Below are 27390 nucleotides of genomic sequence, written 5' to 3' on the forward strand. Positions count from 1 at the left end.
CATTTTTCCCATGTTTTGAGACCTCCTGAACACGATTATGATGGTTTTACGAATGCAATTGCTATGGGTCCGGTTTGGTTCAAAATTAGCATACATGGCTTTTTTGGCGGCGGATTGATGTTATTAGAGTTTGGTTGAAAACAAATGAATATTTCGAGGGGTCGCAGTGCAAAAAAAGTGGTTTTTGACCTTTTCTCGCCTCTGCAGGTCAAACGAAAAGCGACTGAAAAATGAAATTCCACATGTAGGTTCAATTAGTTGCGAGATGATTTCCTTTCTAAGGTGGGAACTTTCCATCTCCACCCCTCTCCATTTTATGGTCATTTTTGTTATATTTTCTTATTTTTTGGCCAGAAAAAGTTTAACTAGAGGGTTCGAACTTCGCATACAAGTAGGGGTGATGTTGAAGAATTGTCTTTCTCAAGTTCAAAGTTATCATCTTCAGTTCTTCTAGCACAAAATGCCCGAAATCATTTTGATCGTTGTAATTGTTGAACTGGACCGCCTCCTATTTAATGAATAATACGAGTATGATCGTTGCTAGGGTGATTTTTTGTACTTCCCATTTTCGAAATTTCTTGTCATTATGACAATTTTTTCTTTGTTGTCAATTGGATTCGAAAAATTCGACTTTCGTGATGGGGCTCTGCTGCTCACGGCTTTTTTTGGTATAGAATTTTTCACGATCTAAGAAAGTCACTAGCCTCCAGTTGATATACGAAGATGTATTGATATCTAGTTAGCCTAGACTATGCATAAACAAAATATTGCGTTACCATAGCAACGAACAATAACTTATTAGAAGTGTCAATGTAAAGTTTGACGTCAAAAAAGTGAACCAGAGTTACGCAATAAATTAATAGAAGAAAGATGTCCACCGAAATTGTGAAAATCAAAAATTGGGTAGAAGCATCGCGTTCGATCTGTGCTCGATTTGAAAACGATGCAGACTTCTTAAACCGAATTGTTACTATGGATGAGACTTGGGTACATTTCTACGATCCAGAAACAAAGCAACAATCGATGGAATGGCGACACTCTGTTTCTCCAAGGATTAAGAAGTTTCGTGCCCAAAAATCTGCTGGAAAAGTTCTTGTTTCAGTTTTTTGGGATTGCCATAGAGTAGTCATGACTGATTTTTTGGATAAGGGTAGAACAATAACTGGAGATTTCTGACTCTACGGGGAAAAATTAAAGAGAAAAGGCGCGGAAAGCTATTCGAAGGTATTTTGTTTCTGCAGAACAACGCATCTGCACACAAACCTCATGTTGCCGTGCAAAAAATTCGTGATTTAGGGTTTGAATTACTAGAACACCTCCCTTATTCACCAGATTTGGCTCCGTCCGTCTATCATCTCTTTCCTCAACTGAAAAAAAGTTTAAGAGGTCGTAAATTTTCTTCTAACGAGGAAGTAATAAAAGCTGTGGAGGTCTGGATTGCAGAGCAAGAAATATTTTTTTTTTGAAAGGTCTAGAGGAGAATATGTTGAGTAATAAAATATTTTGACATTGAAATTTTGTTTGGTTTTACAGTATGCTAAGAATTTTTCAATATATCCACATAAAAATAGATTTTAACTTTCTGTCAATCTCTTCTAAGTTCTGAAATACGAATAATTTATTCTTAATATGACATTTTTATTGAAAGTTGGTTACCGCAATTATCAGTTTTTATTTTTTGTTTGAGTTTGATAAGTAACGGATGCACACCTATTCAATTGGCCGAGCTTTGAATTAAGAAACTATAAATTATGTTGGAAACTCCTGAGGAATGTGTATGAAAATGAATTGGCAACCTGTATTATATAAATCTAGAATAAGTTATTATTTGAAATCATATCATGACAAAAGTGATATTCTCAAACAAACAATGTATTCTTATTTTCTTGGTAATAACGATCGCCAAAGCTCAGGTATCGGGTTACCTCGAGGACAAGTTTTCTATCGAATAAGCTATTTGTAGATAGAGTTTAATATACTTAATTCATTGAGAAAAGTGGGTACTTATCGACGATATTTATCCCATCTTCATTTTATTTCCAGAATTTAAAAACAGCTAAATTTTTTATTTGTATGTTGATGTAAGATAATCCTTCAAAAATAATATACGGCACTTCTTTTTAATAATTAGAATAGAAAATTTGATAAGAGGAGGTTCAAGGTTCTCCAATATGGCAGTAACTTGATCATATTGCATTCTTTCGATAAAACTATCAAAAATCAACATGAACCAAAATATTTGTCTAAACTAAATAGAAATTATGATAAATTTATGATCAACATTCGATTCTAATTGAAATTTGTTGATAACAGAAATATAATAAAAACAGCATCACTGCTATATTTAATTTAAATCAAGGCGAACTTTGGACTTGAGCATTAATCTATACAGGGCGTTTCAAAAACAAGTGATCCCGTTTCTAGGGTAGATAGAAAACTGAAAAAAATTAGGAGTTTACCCAGTAAAAAATTTTCGTAACTCCATTCGTATTCAAGCTAAAGGGCATTGAAGATTAAATTTAGTTGATCAAAATACAACAGTTAGAGTAAACGTCTTCTTCAAGTACTTGGAGGATACTCAAAAAGCAACAGATACATCCTTATCACTACAGATAAATCCAAAAGTTCCTGCCAGACGATCTACTGGTTAGAGTTGATTTTTGTCAAACATTAAAATGTTTGTATGTTTAACTCCCATAATGCGCACTACTGGTGTGATGGGAATGTCAAAAGGGTCATTACCAACACTAATTTAGAGTTAATTTTTGAACAGCAGCTCTAGATAACAAATTGATAGGTTATCCCATTCTACCTGGCAATTTAAACGGTGATATGTACCTGGTTTTCTTAAGACATTAGAAGATTTAACGTTGATTGAGCGAAGTCTACTTTTTATGCACGATGGAGCTACACAACACTTTGATAGAAGGTTTAGTAACCATTTTCGAAACGATGAATTGGTAAAGGTGCAGAAACTTCGATTCATTGGCCTCCTCGGTTATGCAAGAAAAGGTACAGAGGTAAATTCACCGCAAGACTCCCAAATTGGTTCAGTTTCTTTGTAGTATTAGTTTCAAGGGTTTGATCAAGAGCGGGGATTTTATTAACCATTTCTGAAGTAGATACAGTAAATAACGGTTCCATGAAATCAGCATTAATTGTGTTAATCTAGCCAGTTTTAAAAGTCGCAGAAAACCTTAAAATAAATCCATGGTACGGAGCTCTTTCAGGATAATATTTATGTAACGTTTCCTTGTTTTTTTTTTAAATTGTTTCTTCGTAACAAATATTGTTTACTCAACAATCGAAACTGGTTTTATACATATTTACCTAATAGCAAAAACCTAACTAACAAAATAATCACGGTAGTAAATGTACCTCTGAAAACTATCCTTTTATTCTTATCCTGAATACCCGTGATTTGCAAAAATTCGTTATTTAATAATAAAATTGTTTTTTATTATACACTGATAAAAATTATTCTTCGTAACGGTTCTATCTCTCATTCGATGATCCTTAAACTTTTTTTTAATATAAACTAACCGCGTGTTTGAAATATTGCGAAATATTTTATCACATCTGTTACTTTGACTTACAATTGATATTATATTTCTATAATTATACCATTTATTTATCAATAATTGACATTTCAAAAGACTTTTAGACGTTTTATAGCGAATATAAAAATACAATTCCACCAAAAGTGATTCAAATCGTTAGAGATTCTGATTTCATGGATTATTTAATTTCATTTATTTTGTTTAAATAATAGGATTTTAATATTTTAATAAAAAAAATCCTGAAATACCTCTGGAGCACAATTTTTGTCAGCACTAGGTGTCAGTAATTAATTTTTGAGATAGAAAAATAAAAATAAATATTTATAATTTGAGAGAGAGAGAGAGAAAAGCTTTATTTTCAAAAAATTGTTACATTAGGTGACAAAAACTAAATAAAGATACAAAAAAAATAAAGTCGTTTACAGAGTAGAAGGCACTTTCCGGTAAATATGTTCTCAAATTATTGCGGAAAAAGATCAATTAGCAAGTGATTGTCCATTTTTTTGGATTGTAAAATATTGAGCCCTCAACTAATTCTGAACGTGGAGTAGGTAGATTAAGGGCGTGCTCCTCGTTCTTAAGTGGATAGTCATGCAACGATCTTTCTGAAATTGGAGATGCGTGCTTACGAATTAGGCAAACCTATTCGAATTTTTTTTATTTAAAAGAAGTCCCTGCACTGAGTCCTGCTTTTTAGTCCTAGTAAATATCTAACAGCTCTCTTTTGTCGTTTGAAGATTCACTAAAATTGAGTCGCACCACACCTATCCCAGAAGGGAAGGGCATATCGGAGATGCGCTCAATAAGGGCGTAATAAACTGTTAAGGAGGTGGATAAGTTCAGTTCTAAGGTGCCAATATATAACTTCCATATCAAGGAATTGTACATAACAAGCCCCAAGAATTTACATATTTAATGGAGGCAGCAATGTATTTTTATATGACAAAACTTTAGTTTTAGAAACGTTGGGACAGAAGATTAGAATCGCACGTTGATTAGGTCACTAGATATGGTCCTATGAAGGGCCGTGAGATCAGGGAGAGTCGTTCCCCTGAAATCATAGTACTGCAATTTATTGATTAAAATATTTTGCCCTTTTGGAATGAAACGTTAATTAAAGTGGTAAGGTGATTTAATGTGCAATCGGTAGATTCGAAAACATTTTTGATGTAAGTCCATCAGTTCCAGATGAGTATTTATTTTTGATGTCATTAATTGTACTGCGAAGATCTGCTGAAACTACGGGCATAAAGAAGAAACTGTGTAAGTTAGCATTAGCATCAGGAATATATGAAAGCAGATCACTAGAAGAAGTTATAGAATTGGATAAATTTTAGGCTACGTTCAAAAAGTAATTATTAACGTGAAGTAGAGATTATGCTCGATGAAGTTTATTCACAATGGACCATGTTTCTTTAGAAACAGTACGAGAATTTTCCTTATGATAAATTTTTCTGTATAGTTTCACGTAAGACACTATCCGAGAATTTTCTTAGGTGACATATTTTTGCAGATATACGTACACCTTTAGTGGACCAGGGTTTATTTTGCTTATTTTTAAGGGAAAAGAATTGGTTGCCAGACTAGTTAGTGTCATGGCTTTATTGCAGTGATTCCCAAAGTGGTCCAGGTGTATCCCCAGGAATCAACGGGAAGCTCCTCAACAGAAGTGAACTTGAACTCTCAGCTGGAGTAACAATCTCAGAAGTTGATAAAGGGACCCAACTATTAATGACCTCACCGACAGTCTCTTCTCAATACTTTTACTTCGTATTACAAGTAACAGCTGCAGAAGGCATGTTTTTTAGATTAAAGTCGCTTAACCTTAACCTTAACATTTTTAGAAATCAATAATATGCTTTTGTTACAGCTGATCATGGAAGGGAAGATAGAAGGCAGACGCGACCAGGGTAGAACAAGATTTTCATGGTTGAAAAACCTTCGAGATTGGTTCCATGTACGTGATGCCGTAAATCTAATACGCATGACTGAAGATCGTGAGGAATTCCAAAGGATGATTACCAACCTTCATTAGAATAAAGCAGGCACCGGAAGAAGAAGAAGAAGAATAAGTCCACCGATAGACAGGTGACGAATAACAGACCTGACATCGTAGTGGTTGATAGAAGAGTCAATTCAGTCCTTCTTTTCGATGTAGCTATACCGAACACTCATAACGTTCTCAACAAACACGAGGAGAAACTGGCTAAATACGCAGATCTCGCAATTGAAATATTGAAATTAAACAGATGTGGTACAGCGAAATTGTGTCGTGTTTAAGACCTTACACCAAAAACACCTTGGCAAACACCCAGTAGGGTATAATATGGAATACTTGCCACACAGTGCGCAAGTTTTTGATGTGAACTAATCCTTTTGGTACTTTGTTTCCGGGATAGGTTAATAATACCGACTCTAACCCGAGTGGTGCATAAGTCTTTAGCATACTAATACCAATGATAAATAAGCTTCCTTCACATACAAAATTGATACCCATAAAATTAAAATGTATGGAACAGAAATGGAAATAACGAAATTATGAGAGAAAATAATAGAAAACGCAGACTCGAATGATACAAACACATTAATAGAAAAAGTGAAGAAGAAAGATTCAGAAAAATATCAGAAGAGGAACCAGTTGTGGATGGAACAAGGAGAAGACCAACAACAAGATAAGAATTCAATGTAGGAGCTGTAATTTGTAAATAAACAGGAAAAGGCTACAATTCAGAATTGTGCTCAATGTAAAACAGCTAAATTTTAGTAATATCGGAAAACCTATTCGTTTAGACCTTGTATATATGAAATAATTTCCCAAACTATGCAATTTTGCGATTCAAGTTATAATAAAAAAGTTTTTGCATACAATTGTCCGAATAATATGGGATTTAGAGCAGATAAACTATTTATTTCTCAACATTTATGTGTTTGTTTGACCTTGTTTTCTGATTAAAAAATTATTTCATCATTTTGTGGGCAATTTCAAAATTACATAAGAAATTCAATTCAAATTATTACTGTAAATTAAATAACCTCAAAGTCTTAAATATTATAGGCAATGCTATCAATAATCTTCACTTATTCAAATTCCTTCCCAGATTATTTTTTTTTCATACAACAAAATCTTCAACAAAATAAATTAACTATTTTTTTCAAATTAACTTTTATAGTGTATAGACTCTGAAGACTTTATTTTGGTTATCGAAACACGCGTCAGACAATTTTTACAGTGATAAATGATTAAATCTAAAAAAAATCTCAAATTATCAATCCACTTTCAAAATTATGATCTAATTAAATATGTAACTCTTTGATTTGATATATTTTAGTACATCTATTAAAAAAATAAAAAGTTTTTCATGATAATTTGTTTTGATTTTAATAACAGATGTTTGTGAAAGAATTATCAATAAATCGAAGATGAAGCAAACTACTAAAGAAAACAAGAAGCAACAAAAGATGCTCTACTATATGAATTTAGCTCTGACTACGACATAACTGTAGTGTTAGTACTTTACTTTGTTATTCTTGATGTGTCAGAGGCGCGGATTTCTTTGATGGATGTCATCCAAGTGATGAAGTAACCACACATTCGAAAGGGCGAAGATTCTTTGATCTGATTTTTCTTAAGTATTTATGTCATAGCTAGGAATTTAAGTAGGAATATGTTTATTTTTGCATACAATGCATCTACAACGTGTCACTATATGGTGCGCATTATGGTCTGGAGGAATAATTGGACTCTTTTTCTTCAGAAACGTTCAGTCCAACAAGAACCCAGAGAAAAGCGAGAAGTAGCTGGACGTTAGAAGAAATCTTGAGGCAGCTACCCTCAAGCCAAAAAGCTTATATACTGGCTCCGAATTAACTCCAGCTCACCGAACAAACTGTGTACGATTAGCTAAAGAACACTTTAATTGGACAGACCAACAATGCGGCTCTTCTCAGACAAATCTAGAGTATGTCTGCATGGTAGCGATGGAAGAGGACGAGTCTAGAAAGAACTTGAATAAAGATTCGCGCAGTGTTCTATAAAACAAAAAGTGCCTTTTGGAAGGGGTTCCTGGATGGTCTAACAACAGCTCAAAGAAAAGCGTAAAGTGATTAGACAGTCAGAAGAAGACTTAAAAACAGCTAATCTTAAGAAAGCAATGCATCCACAACATGTCACTATTTGGTGCGCATTATGGCCTGGAGGAATAATTGGACTCTTTTTCTTCAGAAACGTTCAGTCTAACAAGAACCCAGAGAAAAACGAGAATTAGCTGGACAGTGAGAAGAATTAAAAAACATGCTAATTTTCGAATTTTACGGAATTTTTTTTTGACAGTTTAAAACATACTAAGTAACATTGCAATATTTTGTTAATAGGTCCCTTATTGGGTATCATTTGAAATAGTTGAAAAAATGTGAAAAAAATTCAATTTGAAAACGAACGATGCGCATCAGCGCTCAAACGTAAAATTCATGAATTTTTTTTGGTGTTATAAGAAATAATTTAATCACAATTTTTAGTCAATTGTCTTCTAATTAGGTAAACTTGGTAATAAATGTATAATTTCTCTACTTTTTGGGTCTTTGGATCAGACTCGTGAAATATGTACAAAAAACAACGTGTTTTAAAATGTTTTATGCACTTATCTGTAATTTTTGGTTTTAAAATTATGTAGCTTATTATAATTTTATTATATATCTCCTCTATTAACATTTTTTTGCAAAAGTTCAGTTTATTTCGTAACAAAATATTCATGGTAGAAATCCTTGAATTACTTCACATGTGTCATTTTTTATTAATTCTCAAAAGTTAATTTTTTATATAGACAAGTTTGTATTTATATAAAAACATGTAAAAGGGAGTCAATAATGCCTTAGAAGGAGGTGAAATTAACAACTGCTTCACTTTACTAGTCTCATTGTTGTCTATACCTAGGGATAGTAACATTGACATCTGCAAAGTTTTTCAAAAAATATTACATTTTCTTCCTCAAGTTGCAATCTCTGAATATTTCTGTTCCAATAATAGAAAAAATTACAGTACTTACTACATTAAAAAATAAATAAAAACGCAAGTATAATAATTTTTCAATAAATTATTTGATTAGAAGGAATCAACACATTATTTCTTGACTGGAAGATACTTTGGAAACAACATAAAAAGAGTAGCCGCATATCTGCAAGGGAGTGATGATCCCAAAATCCTCATTTTTTACCTTCGAAAATTGAATTCAAAGTAAATAATTTGTACTCATTAATAAGGTGACCAGAGTCCCCAAGCTTCCAGTGGAGGTAGCCAAATGTCTCGTTAGATTCAAATTTTGATACCAAAACACTCATTGATTCATTATATATAGCTAACATCATTTTCAAATGTTTATGGTATAAGAATTATGTTTATGGTATAAGAAGTTGTATTTTCATTGACGACAATATACTGTTTGACTGCATAACAAAGTAAGTGAATGAAAAAGAAATCTACGTATAGTGAGAGCTCAAGACTCCTGTCGATCAATGTTTCAAACATTTTGAAACAGAACAAGTATCGTAATATTTGAGCCAGTACACTGTCTGCCTGGTTCCAATGCACCAGCGCATACAGTTTTCACTCTGATAAATATCCGTAGTTTTATACATTTTCTGCTCAAGTTTTTTATTTGTAAACTTTATTTTTTCTTATAAATAACGAATTACATTTTGGGTGGGTACGATTACAAACCCTACTTTACAATTTAAAGTACTTTTCGAACCAAAACACTGGTTGTTGTTTTGCTTTAGTGTTTCAAAATTATGGTCACCTTACTTATTTACTATATAAATAATAATCAACAACTGTTTACACTTACCTTTGATTGAACACACTTAATTAACTTCAATTTGTAGATAAAATAATTTTTTAATTAATAACTTAATAATATAACCTTTATTTTTCTCAAATATGACATTGACGTAAAATTGACAGTTATAACTACAAAATCCATTGGAAAACGTTCAAATAACAAGAAGCAGAACTTCCAGATCTCTGTAAACCTTACTCCTGAAATATATATGACCAAATATACATTCAATTTAGCTTATGAAAATAAAAGTATGTGGTTGAATGAATTGCCTATATAGTAGGAGCGGATTTTCATTTCATCAATTATTATACAGATCTGCAACAAAAATGCTGTTTAGATGTTTTAAACTGATTTGGGTGTTCTGAAAAAATACTCAAAAAATTTTAGAACGTCAGCTAATTTTACAAAACGCAAAATTTTATTTAAAAAAAAGGGAATTTATGGGCTAGTTTGGATTCATGAATAAATAAATTTTTTATTATTGTTTTTAAATGTATACAGGCCATAACGTATCATTACTATATAAATAAAGAAGGCTCTGTATGATCTAAGTTAACAAAAGTGGTGTAAAAAGTGGCGCACCTGGGTTAAGTATAGTCCAATATCGTCTGTACTGAAGTGTGTGAATTCGTCTGATAGTTTCTGTTATATTTGTGGCGAATATATGATAATAAAGCAACAACTTCATATTACGGACTTAGTAAAAAAAGTATACTTCGCGTATTTTGGCTATAAACTCGAACGGTATAACTTTTGGGCACCTCATGAAATATATGTGTTGAAGACATTCAAAATTGGTTTAAGGGCAAGAAAAAAGCTTCCTATGGTATGGCGCAAGCAATAGAATCAAAGTGATGATTGTTACTTTTGTTCGTGTAATATGAAAGGGTATAATTCAAAATGAAAGCAGTCAATTTCATATCTGCAATTATATATTCGTCCCATACCTCATGGGACCGAAATACCAGTGCCCAAGTTCCCTGCTATCTTGGAAAAGATTCCAAGCTCTAACGACGGTGGTGCTGTACCTGAATCCGATAACAAGTCAAGCTTTGAATTTGAAGATGACAGCATTCCGAAATTATTTTCCCAGGGCGAGCTAAATTATTTCGTAAGAAACTTGAATCTTCCCATAAACGCTTGCTTGGATCAAGGCGCACAAAAAGAACTTCCTTTTACCGGGAGTGTCTTCCTCATGGTTTAGATATCGTAAGGAACAATTCAATTTCTACTTTGTCCAAGGGGACGAGTTGGCTCATTGTACCAATTCTGCTCCACAATGGCGGTTTCTGTGCTTTCTATGCATTCCTGTCGATTATTCCGTACACCTCAAGGAAGAACTTGGAATTGGTTCTATGTACATTCAAATATGAAGACCATGGATGGCAAGTGTACGGTCATTTTACAATCTTAGGCATGTTGTTCAGATAACAATCTTAGATTATCGAATTTCCTTGCTTTTTTTGTTTGTGGGATAGTAGAGACCGAGCAAATCACTGGACGAAAAAGGGTTGGCCACTGAAGAAGTTTAACGTTGATGAAAAAAACGTCCTGCATGAGACTTTGGTGCCTTATCATAAAGTTCTTCTACTACCGCTTCATATAAAGCTGGAACTGATGGAGCAATTTGTAAAGTCACTTCCAAGAGATGGAAATTGCTTCAAATACTTAACATAAAAGTTTCCGTGCCGCAAAGTTGAGAGAAGGTGTTTTCATTGGAGCAGATATTAGACGGCTTATGGCTGATCCACAACTCATCACTCGACACATCAGCAATCATGCAATTTATTTTGGACTGGCCTCCCTGTATGACGGCTATATTTGATTTATTTGCGCAGCCCCAGAACTCGATATCATACATCCAGATAAGCTCGATTGTAGTTCTATAGAGTAGCTTGTTTTCCAGGGTTAATTTGGATGCTTTACTAATTAGCCAGTATAATTTTTTTTCTATCAGATCGATTTGCTTGAGTTTCTGAATGATATGGTTTTTTATGTGAGGGAGAGCGCTGGTTTTTCCTTAGAGTGAAGGTCACTTAAACGTGTTTTATTTTGTTTGCCTTGATTTTCCATTGGATCAGCAGCGTTTGGATGTCATTTAATAGTGTCTGCACAATCCTAGAAGCTGCAACTGTGTCATCGGCGAAGGTGCCCATAGTAGTTTCATTATTTGCTGGTAAATCTGCCGTGGATAATACATACAAGGGCTGCTACTTAAGTTTTGAGATATGGCAACAATGATGTGAATGTGTCAAATTTGACATTGATCATCATATTTAATTGTGAACGTACTTAGAACGTGTTGTCATACAAGAATTAAATAACGAACAGTACCGATTGAGTCGCTTTGATTTTTGGTGATGAAGCACCATCTCGAGCCATCATTTCTAACTGGTTTTTCGAAATAAATTGTGGTCGCACCTCACCATAGGATGAAATTTGTAAACTTCGTCCAAAATCGGCTGTTGTGACAGAAAATATCGATGCTGAGCTTAAACTGATATTGCAAAATCGTCATGTGACATACTGTGACATTCTTAGTCATTAGTTTCATTCGCATACATTTAATATTGCGTGAATATATTGCTGCCTACTTCAATATGATATTTATCGGAAATGTTTTCATTAATTTTTGTTCTGAACTCTCTATCGCTTAGGTAAGATTTTGACAGTTGGAACTATGTAATTGGAAGACAGTTTCGATTTTAAATATAATAGGTTTTTGCGCCAAAACTTGTCGAATGCCTGGTTAACGTCTAAAACACTGATGTGCAGTATTTTTTTCTTCTAGTGCTTGATTTATTACGTAGCTTATCCTGTGGTTTTGTTTTATAGTTGAATGTTCCTTCCTAAATCCAAACTAGTGTTTGGGTATGAGTTTATTCTTTGTGATAGTAATATTTCAAGTATCTTCGACAGGATTGGCTTATTGAAGGATATAAAGAAACAGCGTTTGATGTTTTGCCCTGTTTTGAGATTTAAATATGCTGATGATAAGTATTATACCTTTCCTTCGTAATTTCTTCAACATTTTTTAAGTTATTTTATCTATTCCCCACTAGATAGATAGAATGTTCTTTCTATTTCAGCATTAGGTATGTCGTTGTTTGGAGTAAACATTTTGGCAAGGTGCTCTGCAAACATTACTGCTGTTTCTTCGTCGCTTCAAACCTATTCGAGATTATATCCTTTTTCGTTACGAATATATGGCAGAAGAGGTTTGAGTTTCTTAGAATTTTTGAGTGGTTGCCAAATCGAGTTCTTCGATCGGTTAAGATTAGTGATTTAATCCGTAAAATTCTTTCTACGACCTCTTTTCAATTGGTTATTTTATTAGTTTCGATGCCACTTTCCACCGGATTTTTTTATCTGCTTCAGTTTTTTCACCTCAACTAGAACATTCAACTTTTTACTTCTAATTTGGTTTGATATTCAAACCAATTTGTTGTGTTGTTTTGAAATTATTATCATGTTTTCCTTATCTATTCATATAATTTCTATTCGTGAGGTGAATTAATAAATACTGTTTATTTTGTTCCTAATTTATTTAAACACTATACACTACACTCAACCAACTTATAACTATTCACTTATTAACTAACTTAAATTGAGTTATATTAATTATTCTATTTCGGCCTGTTTACTATGACTATTTATTATAAACTAACTAAACTACGCTACACATATTCCAGAAGAAATCTCAAAACTTTCAGAAAATGAAGAAACAAAACAAATAAATGAAAAGACTTTCCTAGAAATTCAAGGGAAACAATGTACATAAACCGCCTGCTATAATAAAAACTTATACAAAACAAATGTCAATCGGATTCCGCGATTTATAAAAAATATGTCAAAGGCACCGCGTGTGTCCACCGAATTTTATAATTCCACTATATCTAGACAGGACCGCCTCTAGGGCGGAGACGCGTTCGTAACATTAAAATGATGATTAAGAATAATTTACAAAGGATAATGTAAAAATCTGAAACGTTGAATACTGGAAATTCATATACCAGTAATCACCTGAATTTTGGAAACATATTTTCAAAACATTTAGTCCTAGTTATTAATTCATATTTAGCATTGTACGTACTGCAATTTTTTACACGTATTCATTTCATGTTAAATTTAACTTTATTTAAGTTATAATTTATTAAGTATGATAATTTGTCTTATTAGCACCAAGGAATGATGTCGAGCTCAATTTCAAGAGTTACGACAGAATCAGTTCAACTTCCAGAAGTTTTTGAATTAGGCGATAAATAAAATCTTCTCATAGATAAGCTTCAAACTCACTGGAACAAAAAAAATAGTAAAAATCACAACGAAAACAAATATGTTTAACTCTTATCGTATATTATTGTTCTTCTTCTTTCTTTGCGGTATTCTGTTGAAATGTGTGGGTTTGTATTTGAGTTCGCTCTTATCGTCTCTTGTATCTCCGCTTCACAATATGCAGGCAGACTCGTCAACTGCAGATGCTAAGTTTAGTGGTTGATATTTATTTTGAAAAAGCGATACAATGAGACCCTAAAGTATCGTATAAATACATATCTTACCTCATTATAACAAATATTATGCAAACGAAAAATTATTATTAGAGTCATTTTTTTTTCATATGAATGAATTCAATTTCAATAATTACCCCTCTATAAAAGTTTTTAACGAACAGGAGTGTGTTCAGGCAGTTTTAATTCTTTATTTAGTAATATCGCCCTACTCGATTTTTAGATATGATTACTAATAAAAGAAAAATCGTTTCTTAAAAAATTTGGTCCTCGAGTCAAATACCTACCTATAAAGATTGACAAGTCTATCAGTTATCTCTTTACCAAAAACATCAAATGTGTAAAACGCGAATAGATCACGTAAGTTACGTCTAGGAAAATCCCGACTATTTTAAAAATAAAAATGCAAGACATCATATTTCATACGCATAAACATCAATCAGCTTGTTAAAATTAATGTAATCTGTTTAAAATTGTTGTATTATTGTGAGTACAAGTATTTTAAAAATAGTTTTTCGTGAGAAATATGTGTTTATGGCGCAGTCAGTAGGTTTAGTGCGGTCGGCTTCGTATTTTAATACGGCAGTGCGAATATTTACGTTCTAGGAGGAACGGGTCGTCCGGGTCGCATATAAGTACAACGTACATGTATTTGACAAACACAGTGCGATAGAGTTATTTTATTGGTCGATGCCAGTACAGTACACATACTATACAGGCGCCAAATAAATGTACATTTTGCCACAGAATATCCTCTCGCCAAATAACAGTACAAATTGCTCTGCATATCTCAAATGGATGTACATTTTGCTATCTCAGCAGCTGCATACCCCCGCGCCTTTGTTTTTGCTTCCTCTCCACGTGTCGTTTTAAGCAAGCAAGCACACGTTGACGAGTTGAACTTGATTTTAATAATGTATTACATAATAATGTGCGCAAATGATATGGGGATACCCCAATCTTTTAAATACAAAACGAAAGAAGTGACTAACAATAGCCATATTATAACAATTTTGCTAATAGAGGGTATAGTGAAGGAAACAATCTTTTAAAACCACAACTGAAGAAAGCAAGCTATCTAAAAAAGGATAGCATAAAAAAAATAGATGAGTTCACACATATAAAGTTCCAAGTGAAAACAAGATCAAGTGCTATACGATGTGAATATTGAAATTGGTTGCTGCACTTGTTTTGTTGGTCGGCTAGGTAAAACATGTGAATATCAAACAGGAAATTCGTTACCAAATCGCATGCTTGGCACTGGGTGCAAATGCTAAAGGGCGAAAATTTTACAGACCTCTTGTTAGTTCGCAACAAATGCAGGCATCAACTTCGGTGTGAAAAAATTATCCATATGAACAACAACTCACGCAGAACTACATAATGAAAATAGTTATAATAATGAAAATTACTCTATATCCATAAGTCAAACGCCATACAATAACACTGAATCATCATCATTTGCAGCACTGTTAAAAGTTATGCAAGATTACCACACAAGATTCGGTATTAGTGAAGCTTCTATACAAAAAAGTTTAGCTCAACTCCACATGTCACCACCAGAAATGCATGGGACAGTTTTTTATGCACAGCAGGATCCAGTATCCCATTGAGGCGTTGTCGTACAACAATTCGTGTACAACCAACAACCATTGCCAGAAGAAGACCTGGTATTACAAGAGGCAGTAAGAGAATTCCTAATGGAAAACAAAATAAAAACAAGAATATTAAAGAGAAAGCGGAATTTATATGTAAATTTGGAATATAACATAGCAAATGCAAACTTAGTCTTTTAGGTTCTACTTTATATGCCTTTTAGTTTGTGTTAATGTGCTTACTTTTCGTAGTTTTTGTATTGCATTATGGTACGTGCTTTTAATTTACTGGCATAACGTACAATACGTACTGTTATCTGGCGTACACATGCATTTTAAACTCACTTGCAAAACGTACATTACTCTGACTTTACAATTGCAGAACGTACTGCTACCTGGCCGCAACCAATTAGAAATTGTGGAGGTCAATAATGTTCGTTGAACGAGTTTTGTTTCTCAAATCATTGTTAACAGATCGAGTTTATTTCGAGGATTTTTAGCTCTAGAGATGCGATTAATGTAATAGTTTTGTTTCATAGTTTTGATAGTTGTCCGGTGCAATAATTTGAAGTTGTGATCAGGAAAATGATGATAAGATTGCATTTGTAGTATATCAGTTCTTCGTTCTATAATACGTTCATTTGTAGAATATCGTCCGCAAAGAGTTAATGACTATGCCACTCCTTTAGGATGGGGCATAAATATAATTATTTTTATATTTGTCACAAGATTACATGTATATTTAAGTTTACCTCTACCAATATCAATGTTGAGATTTTTTGGTCACCTGGATGTAGATGATTATTATCTTTCTTCTGTTTTTGACAAAACAGCTTCTGCTCTCTGTTAATTTCCATATATCTCTTATTTTTCCTGATAATCCTCATCATCTGAATCATCTATATTTGTTCAATTGCGTTTTTTCTGACCGCTTGAATATGCTAAATCAACTGTGCAATTTTACTTGAATTCCTTGGCCATCCATAAAATATTTAGTGATATTTGATTAAAGTTGATAAGTTTTTGTACCACAGCTTCAACAAAAACAAGCCAACATCTTCAGGTGAAAATTATGTTGGAATTCAGGTATGCACTATGTTGTAAATAGCAATTGTTCGTCTTGAACTTTGTTAACTAAGTTGGAATTTCTGGAACCGCTAATGACGTTCATACTGAACACACTGTTTATACTACCACTAATCACAATTCATTCTCTGGCTCGTGAACCAAGTTATCGTCTTCAGAGAGCAGTATGTTGAGTATTTCAATTCTTCTATTTACTTTGAAAAAATATATTGTCTTGATTCCCTATAACCGTGAAATATCATTCATCAATTGCCCAAAGATTCATTCTATTCCAAAAACAACTCAATATGTTAACAAAGTTCTTCATAAATTCAGTCCGAGAATAATAATTGGCTTGAGGTGACGGAATTTTGAACCAATTGTCGAATTTTTACATTTCGATTGAGATGCCACCATAAAATGTGATTTGAACGCATCAACCGTTTCTTCAGGCGTAGAAAAACGTTGACCTCGTAATTTATTACTAATCTGCAGAAATAAGAAGATATCATTGGGTGCTAAACATGGACTATACGATGGATAACCAACCAATTCGATGTATTCAGTGTTCAAAAACGTTTTTATTTGAACTGATGTGTTAGAGCTCGCTCGAAATGATTCGATTTCTTCTAGCAAACAAATTCTGGTGTTTGACCAGTTATTCCGACCATTTGCTTCGAAGTCCTTTGTGCGCAAACAACTTTCTTGTATTTGGATCGTCTAGAAAGTCGATTATTTTCATATGACGTCTTTTGAAGAACCACGATTGAATTTTTTCATAATTGTCAAATTATGCGGTATCAAACGCGAACAAATCTTTTTGAAATCCAAATGCTCATGCAATATTGAATGTATGTGAGTGGAACTGATGCCTAAGTATGCCTCAATCTCACGATGTGACATATGACGATCTTCCAATATTAGTTTACGTATAGCATCGATGTTTTTTGGCACAGCAGCCAATTTTGGATGTCCTTGACGAAATACATTCTGTACCGAAGTATCACCACGATTGAATTCGAAAAACCAGCGAAGTATAGTCGAAGCTAGTTCATCGGACAACTGCAGTTGGTTTAATTGACGTCGAAAGTAATTTGTTTCGGTAATTATCTAATAATACAGCTAAATAGTGAACATAATATGTGAAAAATGCATGAAACCATAAGTAAATATGAAAGATATTGTATAAATAGTGTTGTTGAGTTGTTGAGTAGAAGCTAACCTAACTCTAACACCCTTCACAACACCAAGTCGATAGGAGGTGGGAGATGATTTTTAGATAATTACCTTTGCGTCAAGTTTCAAGTATATAGAAAAGTGTAAACTTAAAGTTATATAATAAATATATCCTTTTGGGAAAAATTGGTGGAACTCCGTCCCTGTTCATGCAAATACGACATAATTTGATTGATGTGATTAAGAGTACATCGTCATGGAAATAAGTTATCATATCGTATCATAATAATTGCTGTTTAGACAATTTCAAGTTTATCAGACTTTTTTTTATCAATGTTGACAATGACTAATACTTAACCAACAAAAAGGTTGACGTCATTATTAACTGACACCAGCTCTGTAGGCAGATTGAGAAAATTAAGTGGCGCGTATATGAATCAAACCATACAGGTACCCGGCATAGTACCCGTTCGGTTTCACTTGGATAGATTATTCATTTTAGTTTATTATTGAATGTCGAGGAGAGTGTAATTAAGTTTTATCGCTTGGTTTTTTCATCAAAAATAAAATGTTAAGTAATATAAGAAAGGTTACTTACGATTTTATAGAAAATGAACGAGGTTTGTTTGGTGAGGGGCAAAGTGTTAACAATTGTGATAAAGGTGAGGTTGTATTTAGAAAATTATTTTTTATGCATTTATGAGTAGTTGAATATACAAAACAGCGTCGTAGAGTTGATATTAATTAATAGTGAATTACTAAAATTTTGCAAATAATTGCCGTTCGAATCTTGTATGAGAGCGTTTGCAATGTATGTATGTATATAGTGTGACTCAGAGAGTAGGTGATGCAATCGACATAAAAAAAACTGTTTCTCTCAGTGTCTCATCATTTATTCATAACAAAAACTTATTCTGAAATACATGATATCAATTAATTCATTCTTTCTCTCATTATAACTAGATAACAATGAATAATAATTTATATCTAACTAATATTAGTAATATCACAAATTTTAAATAAAATATTTCATATCATGTTATTGAGAAACGCTTATAAATGCTTTAATGATCAGTCTGTAGATCTCAAACCACCTATTGTATAGACGGTTTAAGCAGATGATTCAAGATAAGTTAATACTTTATTCAGTTCACCCTTGAAGGGATTTAAGTGTATTTAGTATGCGTAAAAATTTGTGTTGTTATTTTTTCGTCATTCTTGTCCCTCAGGTTGTTCTTTTGGACGCATTTTGTTTGAGCATTTCTAGGTTTAGAGATCAATTCTAAATGATACACCAGCATTGGTTCATCAGAAACATCAGAGAAACCAATCGCAGAAGACTTCCACCTCGACAATGCGAGTTCTCATACATAATTCAAACAAAAACGTTTCTGAACAGCTAGAACATCGAATTGATGAGTCTTCCACCGTACAGTCCTTGTTTTGTATCAATTAATTTCTTCTTATTCCCGCAGACCAAAAATTAATTGCGAAGTCAACGTTTTTATACACTTTAAGAAGCGGTTTATGCATTCAAATTACATTTTTTGGAGGTCTATAACATGCCATTCGACTTGTTAAGCTTTTCTTTAAACATTTTGAATATTCGTTTATTCACGTATTGTGGTAAAATAGTCACCTCTGATTTATTTATTCTAACATTCGAATTATGGAAAAAATTAATTTGTTATAGACCTCGCACTCTATTCGATAAAACCTTGGGATGTATTCTAAATCGTCCTCTATCCTTTATCTTTCTTTATGTAGTATTTTGCAAGCACACATATTTATAGTCAGATGAGAATTTGAATTATTTTGCTTTGAACACTTGAGTGTCGATAGGTAGAGGACGATTTAGAATACATTCCAAGGTTTTATTGAATTATTCGACACATTAGTTTCTTCAAAAAACTTATTAGAATAAATAAATCAGAAGTGACTACTGTGCAACAATACGTGAACAAAGTAATCGAAATGTTTGAAGAAAAATGCTTGGACAATTGGTTCAAACAAACAAAAGTGTATTATTCTTGATGGAGAATATTTTGAAAACAGCATAGTATTTTCCAATGTGAATGTCCATCATGTTTCTTGCACCATAACCTAACCTAATCATACTGTAATCTGTAATCATAATGGTGTGACATCCACAATTATCATCTGTGATCTTAGGAAAAATATTTCACACAAGTTGTTCGTAAAATTGTGATATTCTGGCGTGAATAATTTTCTAGGATTCTGTTTTATTTCAGATCAATATATTCAAGAAGTGGTTTCACGATCTATAGAGGCGATAAATACGGAAGTAATAGAACAAAATGAATTGAGGTAAATTATTGTTGAATTCTTCTACACTGGCATATTCCACCTATCATTTAACTGTTAATACTAATGGTGGTGATATTTTTGAGCATTTTTTATCAAATATCAATTACATTTCTCTATGGACCAAACCTAGACCAAAGTCCATGTCTTAGAATAAATTGCGAATTTCTACACCATTTTGACAATCTCAATCCTGTTCGTGTCTATTCGTGTCTATCATAATTCTGAGGATTTATATTAATTAGGTTATATTAAGTAAGGATTGAGTTAGGTTGAGTTGAGATAAGGTTAGGTTAAGGTTGGGTTAGGTTAACGTTTGATGAGGTTAGGTTATGTTGGACGCGACATTATTTTCAACCCACAATCCCTATAAAATGTAAAAAATAGATACAAGACAAGGGTCGTAGCGGACAATGCTGCTAAGTATGACGTATATAAGTTAGGTAAATATTTGGTTAGGTTGGGTTAAGATTTGGTTACGTTAGGTTAAAATTAGGTTATGTTAGGCTAAGATTAGGTTAAGATAGGTCGAGATTTGCTTAGGTTCGATTAGGTTAGGCTAAATTAAGATGACGTGTTGCTAGGTTAAGAAGGATTGAATTAGTTTAATATTAGGTTAAGTTAAGTCACGATTAGGTTAAGATTTTATTAGATCAGCTTAAGATTTGATAAGGTTAGGTTAAGATTAGGATAGTTGAGTTAGGTAATGATGAGGGTTAGGTTAGGTTAAGATTAGGTTATGTCAAGTTTAGATTAGGTTAATTAGGTTGTTTAGCTAGGATTAAATTAGGTTGGGTTAGGTTCAGATTTGGTTAATTAGGTTATGTTGAGTAAGGATTGAGTTAAGTTGGGCTGAGATTGGGTTAGGTTGAGGTTGGGTTACGTTAGCGTTAGATGAGGCTAGGTTATGTTGTATTACGTTAGGATAGGTCGAGATTTGCTTAGGTTCGATTAGGTTAGGCTAAATTAAGATGACGTGTTGCTAGGTTAAGAAGGATTGAATTAGTTTAATATTAGGTTAAGTTAAGTCACGATTAGGTTAAGTTAGGTCACGATTAGGTTAAGATTTTATTAGATCAGCTTAAGATTTGATAAGGTTAGGTTAAGATTAGGATAGTTGAGTTAGGTAATGATGAAGGTTGGGTTAGGTTCAGATTCGGTTAATTAGGTTATGCTGAGTAAGGATTAAGTTAAGTTGGGTTGAGATTAGGTTAGGTTGAGGTTGGGTTAGGTTAGCGTTAGATGAGGCTAGGTTATGTTGTATTAGGTTAGGGTACGTTGAGATTTCTAAAATTTCTTAATGTTGTATAGAATATAGAAATGTTAACTGCTAAGAAACTGCTGAAAATTCTAACTACTGAAGAAAATTCAAAATTTCCTACTATTAAAGGTGGTCACACCTATAAACGCAACTCACTTAACCAGAAAAAGGTAAATTTGTCGGGCTTAGTAATTGCGGTATCTAATAGAGAGTATCAAAAATTTCTTTCTGCGTCTGTTATCAGTCATCCTCATCCTTATAATTGAAAAAACCTCTTACAAGCGCCAGGACAGCCATGTAAACAAAATTCTGCCGTTTCCTAGACTTCTTTCGGTACTGTTTGTGATGTAATCAGCAACTCTACACAAACCTTACTATATTTCTTTTGCTTAGACTTTCATACCAAATGAGCATAGAGCGGATGAATTCAAACGACTTGATGGTAATGAATTAGCCATATTTCTTGACTCCGCATCTTTGCTCACATCGGAATATATGGTAAGAAAAGTATCATATATCATTCCCAGATTAAAACGTACTGACATAGGTGGAAACGTCTATTTTTACTTGTATTTTTAAATTAATTTTGTGTAAAATAATCAAAAGAGACCTAAAAAAAGGTCTTAAAAATTAAAATGTCAAATAAATATTTCATGATCTGCTCATCTAAAACTCTGATTCATTTGAAATTTTCAGTCAAGCCGAGTATATGCCAGGGGCGTCAGAAATAAGCATAATGCTAGATTCAAGAACAGATCTTACAGGAGAATCACCAAAGAGGTAAGATGCTCCAAATTCTCATTTACCCTCTCCAGTTCAACATATACATCAGTATTCGTATCGAAAAATTCAGGCGAGCACCTTCAATTGTCCGATGTGAGGAATGCTGAAATTTAAAAAAGTAATATCTCAACAGAAATTAACAATTATCCCACGCTTATCCGAAAAAAATGACGACATGACCTTGCCTGCAGATGGTACGGTCTCTACGTTCTTTGGAGCCGGTTCTCCTTTATCAGTCCACTGTTTCGATTGTTCTTTTGTTTTTGGTGTGAAGTATTGGACCCACGTGAAACATTTGGTAGAAAAAAATCTTCACGACATAACGATATTTACATATTGTAGGCTGTAGGTTTTTTCTGTAAAATAACTTGTCTATAGAATTTCATTGTAGGCATAATTCTGTCAATAATAGACATTTGGTTTTTATTTTTATAGATACACGACTAAATGTTACTTGGAACCAAAAGCGGTTCCCTATTGGTACAATGAAAACCTATTACTATTCATCAATTCCACAAAGAGGATTTATGAAGAAAAAGTATATTTCAAAGTAAGTATATTCATCCATTGATAATTTATTATACAGGGTGAGTTATGAGGAAACTTACAAACTTCTATCAGATGTAGAATCTTTCAGCGAGGATATCATGTGATTAATAAAAATTCTTCATCAATTTGCAGAGTGATTTGCAAAATTGACCATAAATTTTAGTTGGCTATAGTGTTCACGCAGATTTTTGAAATTTTTTCATACTAGCATATAACTAGAAATTCCAAAATCGGAAAAATCAATTTAGGGATTCGTAGTGAATATTGCACCAGGTATAATATTTATTCAAATGCAGTAATATCCAAATATATCCAAAAATATGTGAACAACTCTCAAATATACGTCTGATTTTGAAATAACAAATGGAACATCAATATAAGTCAGTCTTTAGATCAATTATTTTGGAATAGTGATTTTTTCGCATTTTCAGAAATGTTCTACAAGCGTCTTCCTGAATAGTCAATTTCTTTACATTTTTTCAATCTAATGCACCAATCATTTATTTTTTCATCTCTTCCAAATGATTTCTGTACTATGTAAATAAACAATACTTTAGTTATCAGATATATGTCGTAGCACTTAATATGATTATTTAGTTTAGTCGCTTTCCCTAGTATTTTTTCAAAAATCAAACTTTCAGAACCCAATAGTTCCTCATTACGATCCATTAAATCTTAATTGAGTCTCATAAATTCATCAGCAATTCGTGCAAATCCCATAAACCAACAAAACAAGTATCCATTTTTTTAGTTCACTAATTACCTTATCGTTGGATGTGGTTAAAAACTTTATTGTGTTTCATTTTCTTTGAAAATTAAAATAAAATTTTGTTTAAAACATATTTCTTATCAGTACACGATATAGGAACATGGTACTGTGGATAAATTTATATTTATTTTGAAATTGTGAGTCATAAGCGTCAGTATAAGTATCTGGACGGATATATCAGCATAAAAAAATCTCATTCCAAATAATTTCAATCAAGTAAATTATGTTTTTCTTATCGAGATATTGTATACTGACTTTCCGATTCAAAAACACATTTTTTTACAAAAATTGATTTTATTCGTCATTATAATTTCTTTTAATACAATAATTTCCACGCTTCTCTAACTTATCGATGCCGTGCTTTAGAATGCTTCAGTTTCAGCAACTGCTTCTTCATTTTAGCTAAATTTCTTTTCGGTTATCATTTTTTTGAGATCATCGAATAGCCAGAGTTTATTGGGTGCCAGAACTAGACTATACTGTGGATAACGAAGCAAATCAAAGTGTAATACGTTCAATTTAATAATCGTTGCCTTCCCCTCTTGTCAATTAGTACATTGTCTTGGTAAAACAGTGGTTTTTTCGACATATGAGGTCGTTTTTTTTGATTTTTGCATTCAAACATCCAACAAAGCTGACTGTTGCGCCTTTGCATACTTCGGACCTGGTTCACAGGCTGCATTCCACTCAGATGATGATCGTTTTGATTCCGGAGTGAAATGATGGATTCACGTTTCATCAATTGTCACATACCGGCGACAAAAATCTCATTTATTACGTGTATACATATCCAAACACTGCTCTGAATCATCAACACGTTGTTGTTTTTGATCGATTGTTAGTAAACACGACACCCACTTTGAAAAAAGCTTTCTCGTGGTCAAATATACATGCATAATTGTAAATACATTGTCTATTGATACTTTTATGGCCTCAGCTATCTCACGCGATTCCAATTTGTGGACTTTTTCGATGTTTTTTGGAGTGAATATCTGGATTGGACGACCAGAAATTTAACCATCGTCGGAGTCTGTACGACCATGTTTAAATTCAGCAAACCAATAAAAAATTGTTCTTTTCGATTGAGCAGAGCTCGGATAACATTTTTGAAGCCATTGCTGCGCTTCTACAGGATTTTTTATCAAGAAACAATAATTAATAATACCCGAAATTATTTTGAAAATAACTAAAGTAATTTCACTTAAATGGCTGTCATTTTTTTCTGAATAATCAAAATCTCACGAAATTTTACACATAGTTTTCTGAAAGTTGGTACTTCATAAACGTCATATGTATTTGACAATGGCAGTGCCATCTGTGTGTCAGTCACACGACTTATTGAGTGATGTAATATTAACGAAAAGACTACTAGAATAATAATTTTCCGGTCCCAAAAACCGTGCCCACAGTTTTTCGTAATGAAGCTTTGTAGTCGAATCGAAGAGTTTGTTCGGAAGAAATAACACAGCACGTCCAATAAGCTCATAATTTCCTTCTCAAGTTCTCTATCAGTACATCTGGATCGTTCTTTATCATGAACAGTTGTCTTTCTTTCATAAATAACTGCTTGGAACTTGAAAAAATTACATGTCATCGTTAATTTTGTCAAAGAGCAGCATGGTCATTTTTATTAATTTTTTCATAATGTGTAAAAGTTTGTCTTATATAACATCTTGTATACATTATCATGAAATAAACTGCAGAACGTGTAGATTGGTGGCACTTTGACTCCATACTGAATAAAAATCTAAACATGAGCAATGTCGCTCAAAAAAAACGAAAAAGATCGAAGCTCGACGTTGAGTGGTGGTTTTTTGCAATGTGAACACATTCATTTAAAGTCTATAGCCAGAAAGATTTTTTAACACCGCTGGAACGGCATTGCTCGACGTTCACCGCTTGAGCGTTGCCAATGTGAACTAAATGCAACGTTTGCAGAAATCAAGCAAAAACGGCAGCAGTTGACTAAGAAGATAGTGTTATTTCATCAAGACAATCCATTAGCTAATACATACGTTATTGCGATGGCCAAAATTAATGAGTTGCATTTTGAATTGCTACATCAAGGACTCTATTCGCCTGATGTAACCCCCTCAGATTATTTTCTGTTCCTAGACTTAAGAAAATTATCCAACAATTCAGCTTCAAGAAATTTTTTTAACTAACAAAAACTATCTTGTAAATGCTTGATGCTTGATGCCCTGATGGCTTTTGCTTTATTTAACTGTTTTAAATAGAAAACAAATAGAAAACAAGCGTCATCTTGTTAAAATGCTGTAAAATAGAACTGTAGCGAAAAGATTTAAGGAGGTCCACACTCGTGTCCAAATTGCCAATCAATGCTTCTCTAAAATGACGACAGTTTTCTTCACGACATTTTGAGTGCTTCAAGGTAGTATTCTTCAGTCATCGTCTATTCTTCTGGAGCACATTTTTGGTGCATAATCAAAGAAAACAGACAACATTATCTTCGATTACACTTTGATGTGCTTTTTTTTGGTCTAATGACTCAGAATGGTTTCACTGTGTTTTGTTTGGCTTTAAATTGTGATCATCCATCACCATCCATATTAAACACACTCTGGTCACAAACTGTCTCGGTATCTCGTATCTATAAAGACTTATTGGTATTTGGTATCTCACAGTGGTTTTTTGAAAGCTTTGACATGGATATATGAAAGTAGGATCCATACTTTTGGGGTAAACCACGTATAATTTAGCATTAAAAATTTGTTTTATTTTAATTTTGTACATTCGAAATTATTAGAAAGAGGATCTGATTATCTCCAAATATTCTTATGGTATTCGACTATTATTTTCGATTAAATTCAGTGGAATTTTCAAAAATTCATTCGGGAAGGTATTGTGGATAAGAAAAAAAATCTAAACCCACATATATTCTGTTTTTTAAATGAAAATATATTTATTATTTTCAGGAAAAGTTTCTACCAATAAAATGGTCAGAAAGAATGTGGACTGAAGCAAATTACAGTAACCATCCGTTGAAAATTTCCACGCTTGACATTCCTCTGACCGACATATATATACCTCTTAATGAAGTACAAGCATGCTGATAGAAAACATGATGCCAAAGATATATCATACCAAAAATTGAACCCTACATCCCTCATTTTATAAATATTCTGTTTAATTAACGGGATACGTTAGCCCTAAAAAATCATAAACGTACTTTAAATTATTTAATACGATTGGATACATTTGTAAAACTAGTTTCAATAAAGAGTTTTATAGTCATGATGATTTTTATTGAGGGGTCTAGCTGGTCTGGACAACTATGTTACATTAGAAAGTGGAAAAGAACACAATTTATACCCTCTTGATGCATGTATGTCAGTTGTTGATTTTTATAGTTTTTTTAAAATAACCTTTTGAGCGATTTTCTGTTTCTTCTTCGGTTGAAATAATCAGTCACGTGAATATCGCTGAAGTCGTGTCTGAATGCACATATTTTCCGCAGACTTAACTTAACCGTTCGAATTTTCAGAAATATCTAGTACCTTTTCGAAACATTGCATTATTTCAAAATAAAAATTTTCGAAAATTGTATGAATTTTGTATGAAAACCCAGAAAAGTACCGAAATTCCAGAATATTTCTGGAATTCTTGAATGTTAAACGTCCAATTTTTCAGAAATTTCCAGAATTGTACCCACTTTTTGTTGTAGTTTCCAGAAGTAATCATTTACGCCTCGAAATATTGATCGAATTTCCAACTCCAATGGTTTATTAAAATTTTAAGACCTAACAGTTTTTTAGATTTTTACTTCTTAAGCCCCTCTTGTGATAAATCATCTTGATTTTTGGTCTTTTATAATAGAATACTAGTTTCAAAAAACTGAAGTTTCGACCTATTTCAGTCTTTAATAAAATATATGTTTAACAATTTATCAAGACACCATTTTTGAGAAATTGCATGAATATTTAAGAACAGATTCAGTGAAATTT

General features: G+C 32.8%; 2 protein-coding genes across 2 annotated transcripts in view; one reads left to right on the plus strand and one right to left on the minus strand.

Annotated features, from left to right (window-relative positions):
* The window catches only part of LOC130446591 (rab5 GDP/GTP exchange factor), a 28510-nt gene extending 19000 nt beyond the window's left edge, over positions 1-9510 (minus strand). The window contains exon 1 of the mRNA XM_056782952.1: positions 9401-9510. The gene's annotated coding sequence lies outside the window, so the exon portion shown is untranslated. The remainder of the gene's footprint in view (positions 1-9400) is intronic.
* An 8510-nt stretch (positions 9511-18020) lies between these two features.
* Positions 18021-26678, plus strand: LOC130446346 (uncharacterized). The gene is made up of 5 exons (XM_056782545.1): positions 18021-18400; positions 19991-20066; positions 22021-22104; positions 22543-22657; positions 26362-26678. The coding sequence occupies exons 1-5, from the start codon at positions 18307-18309 to the stop codon at positions 26497-26499; spliced, it is 507 nt and encodes a 168-aa protein (XP_056638523.1). The 5' UTR covers positions 18021-18306; the 3' UTR covers positions 26500-26678.
* Positions 26679-27390: the final 712 nt, after the last annotated feature.

This window comes from Diorhabda sublineata, chromosome 7 (assembly GCF_026230105.1).
Source record: "Diorhabda sublineata isolate icDioSubl1.1 chromosome 7, icDioSubl1.1, whole genome shotgun sequence".
NCBI classification, from domain to species: domain Eukaryota; kingdom Metazoa; phylum Arthropoda; class Insecta; order Coleoptera; family Chrysomelidae; genus Diorhabda; species Diorhabda sublineata.

Bases quoted from the DNA above. Each gene is read 5' to 3' on its own strand.
- LOC130446346 (XM_056782545.1), top strand. From the start codon at position 18,307: ATGTTAAGTAATATAAGAAAGGTTACTTACGATTTTATAGAAAATGAA. The intron at 20,067-22,020 runs GTAAATTATTGT...TGAAATTTTCAG, and splicing joins ATAGAACAAAATGAATTGAG to TCAAGCCGAGTATATGCCAG. The intron at 22,105-22,542 runs GTAAGATGCTCC...TTATTTTTATAG, and splicing joins ACAGGAGAATCACCAAAGAG to ATACACGACTAAATGTTACT.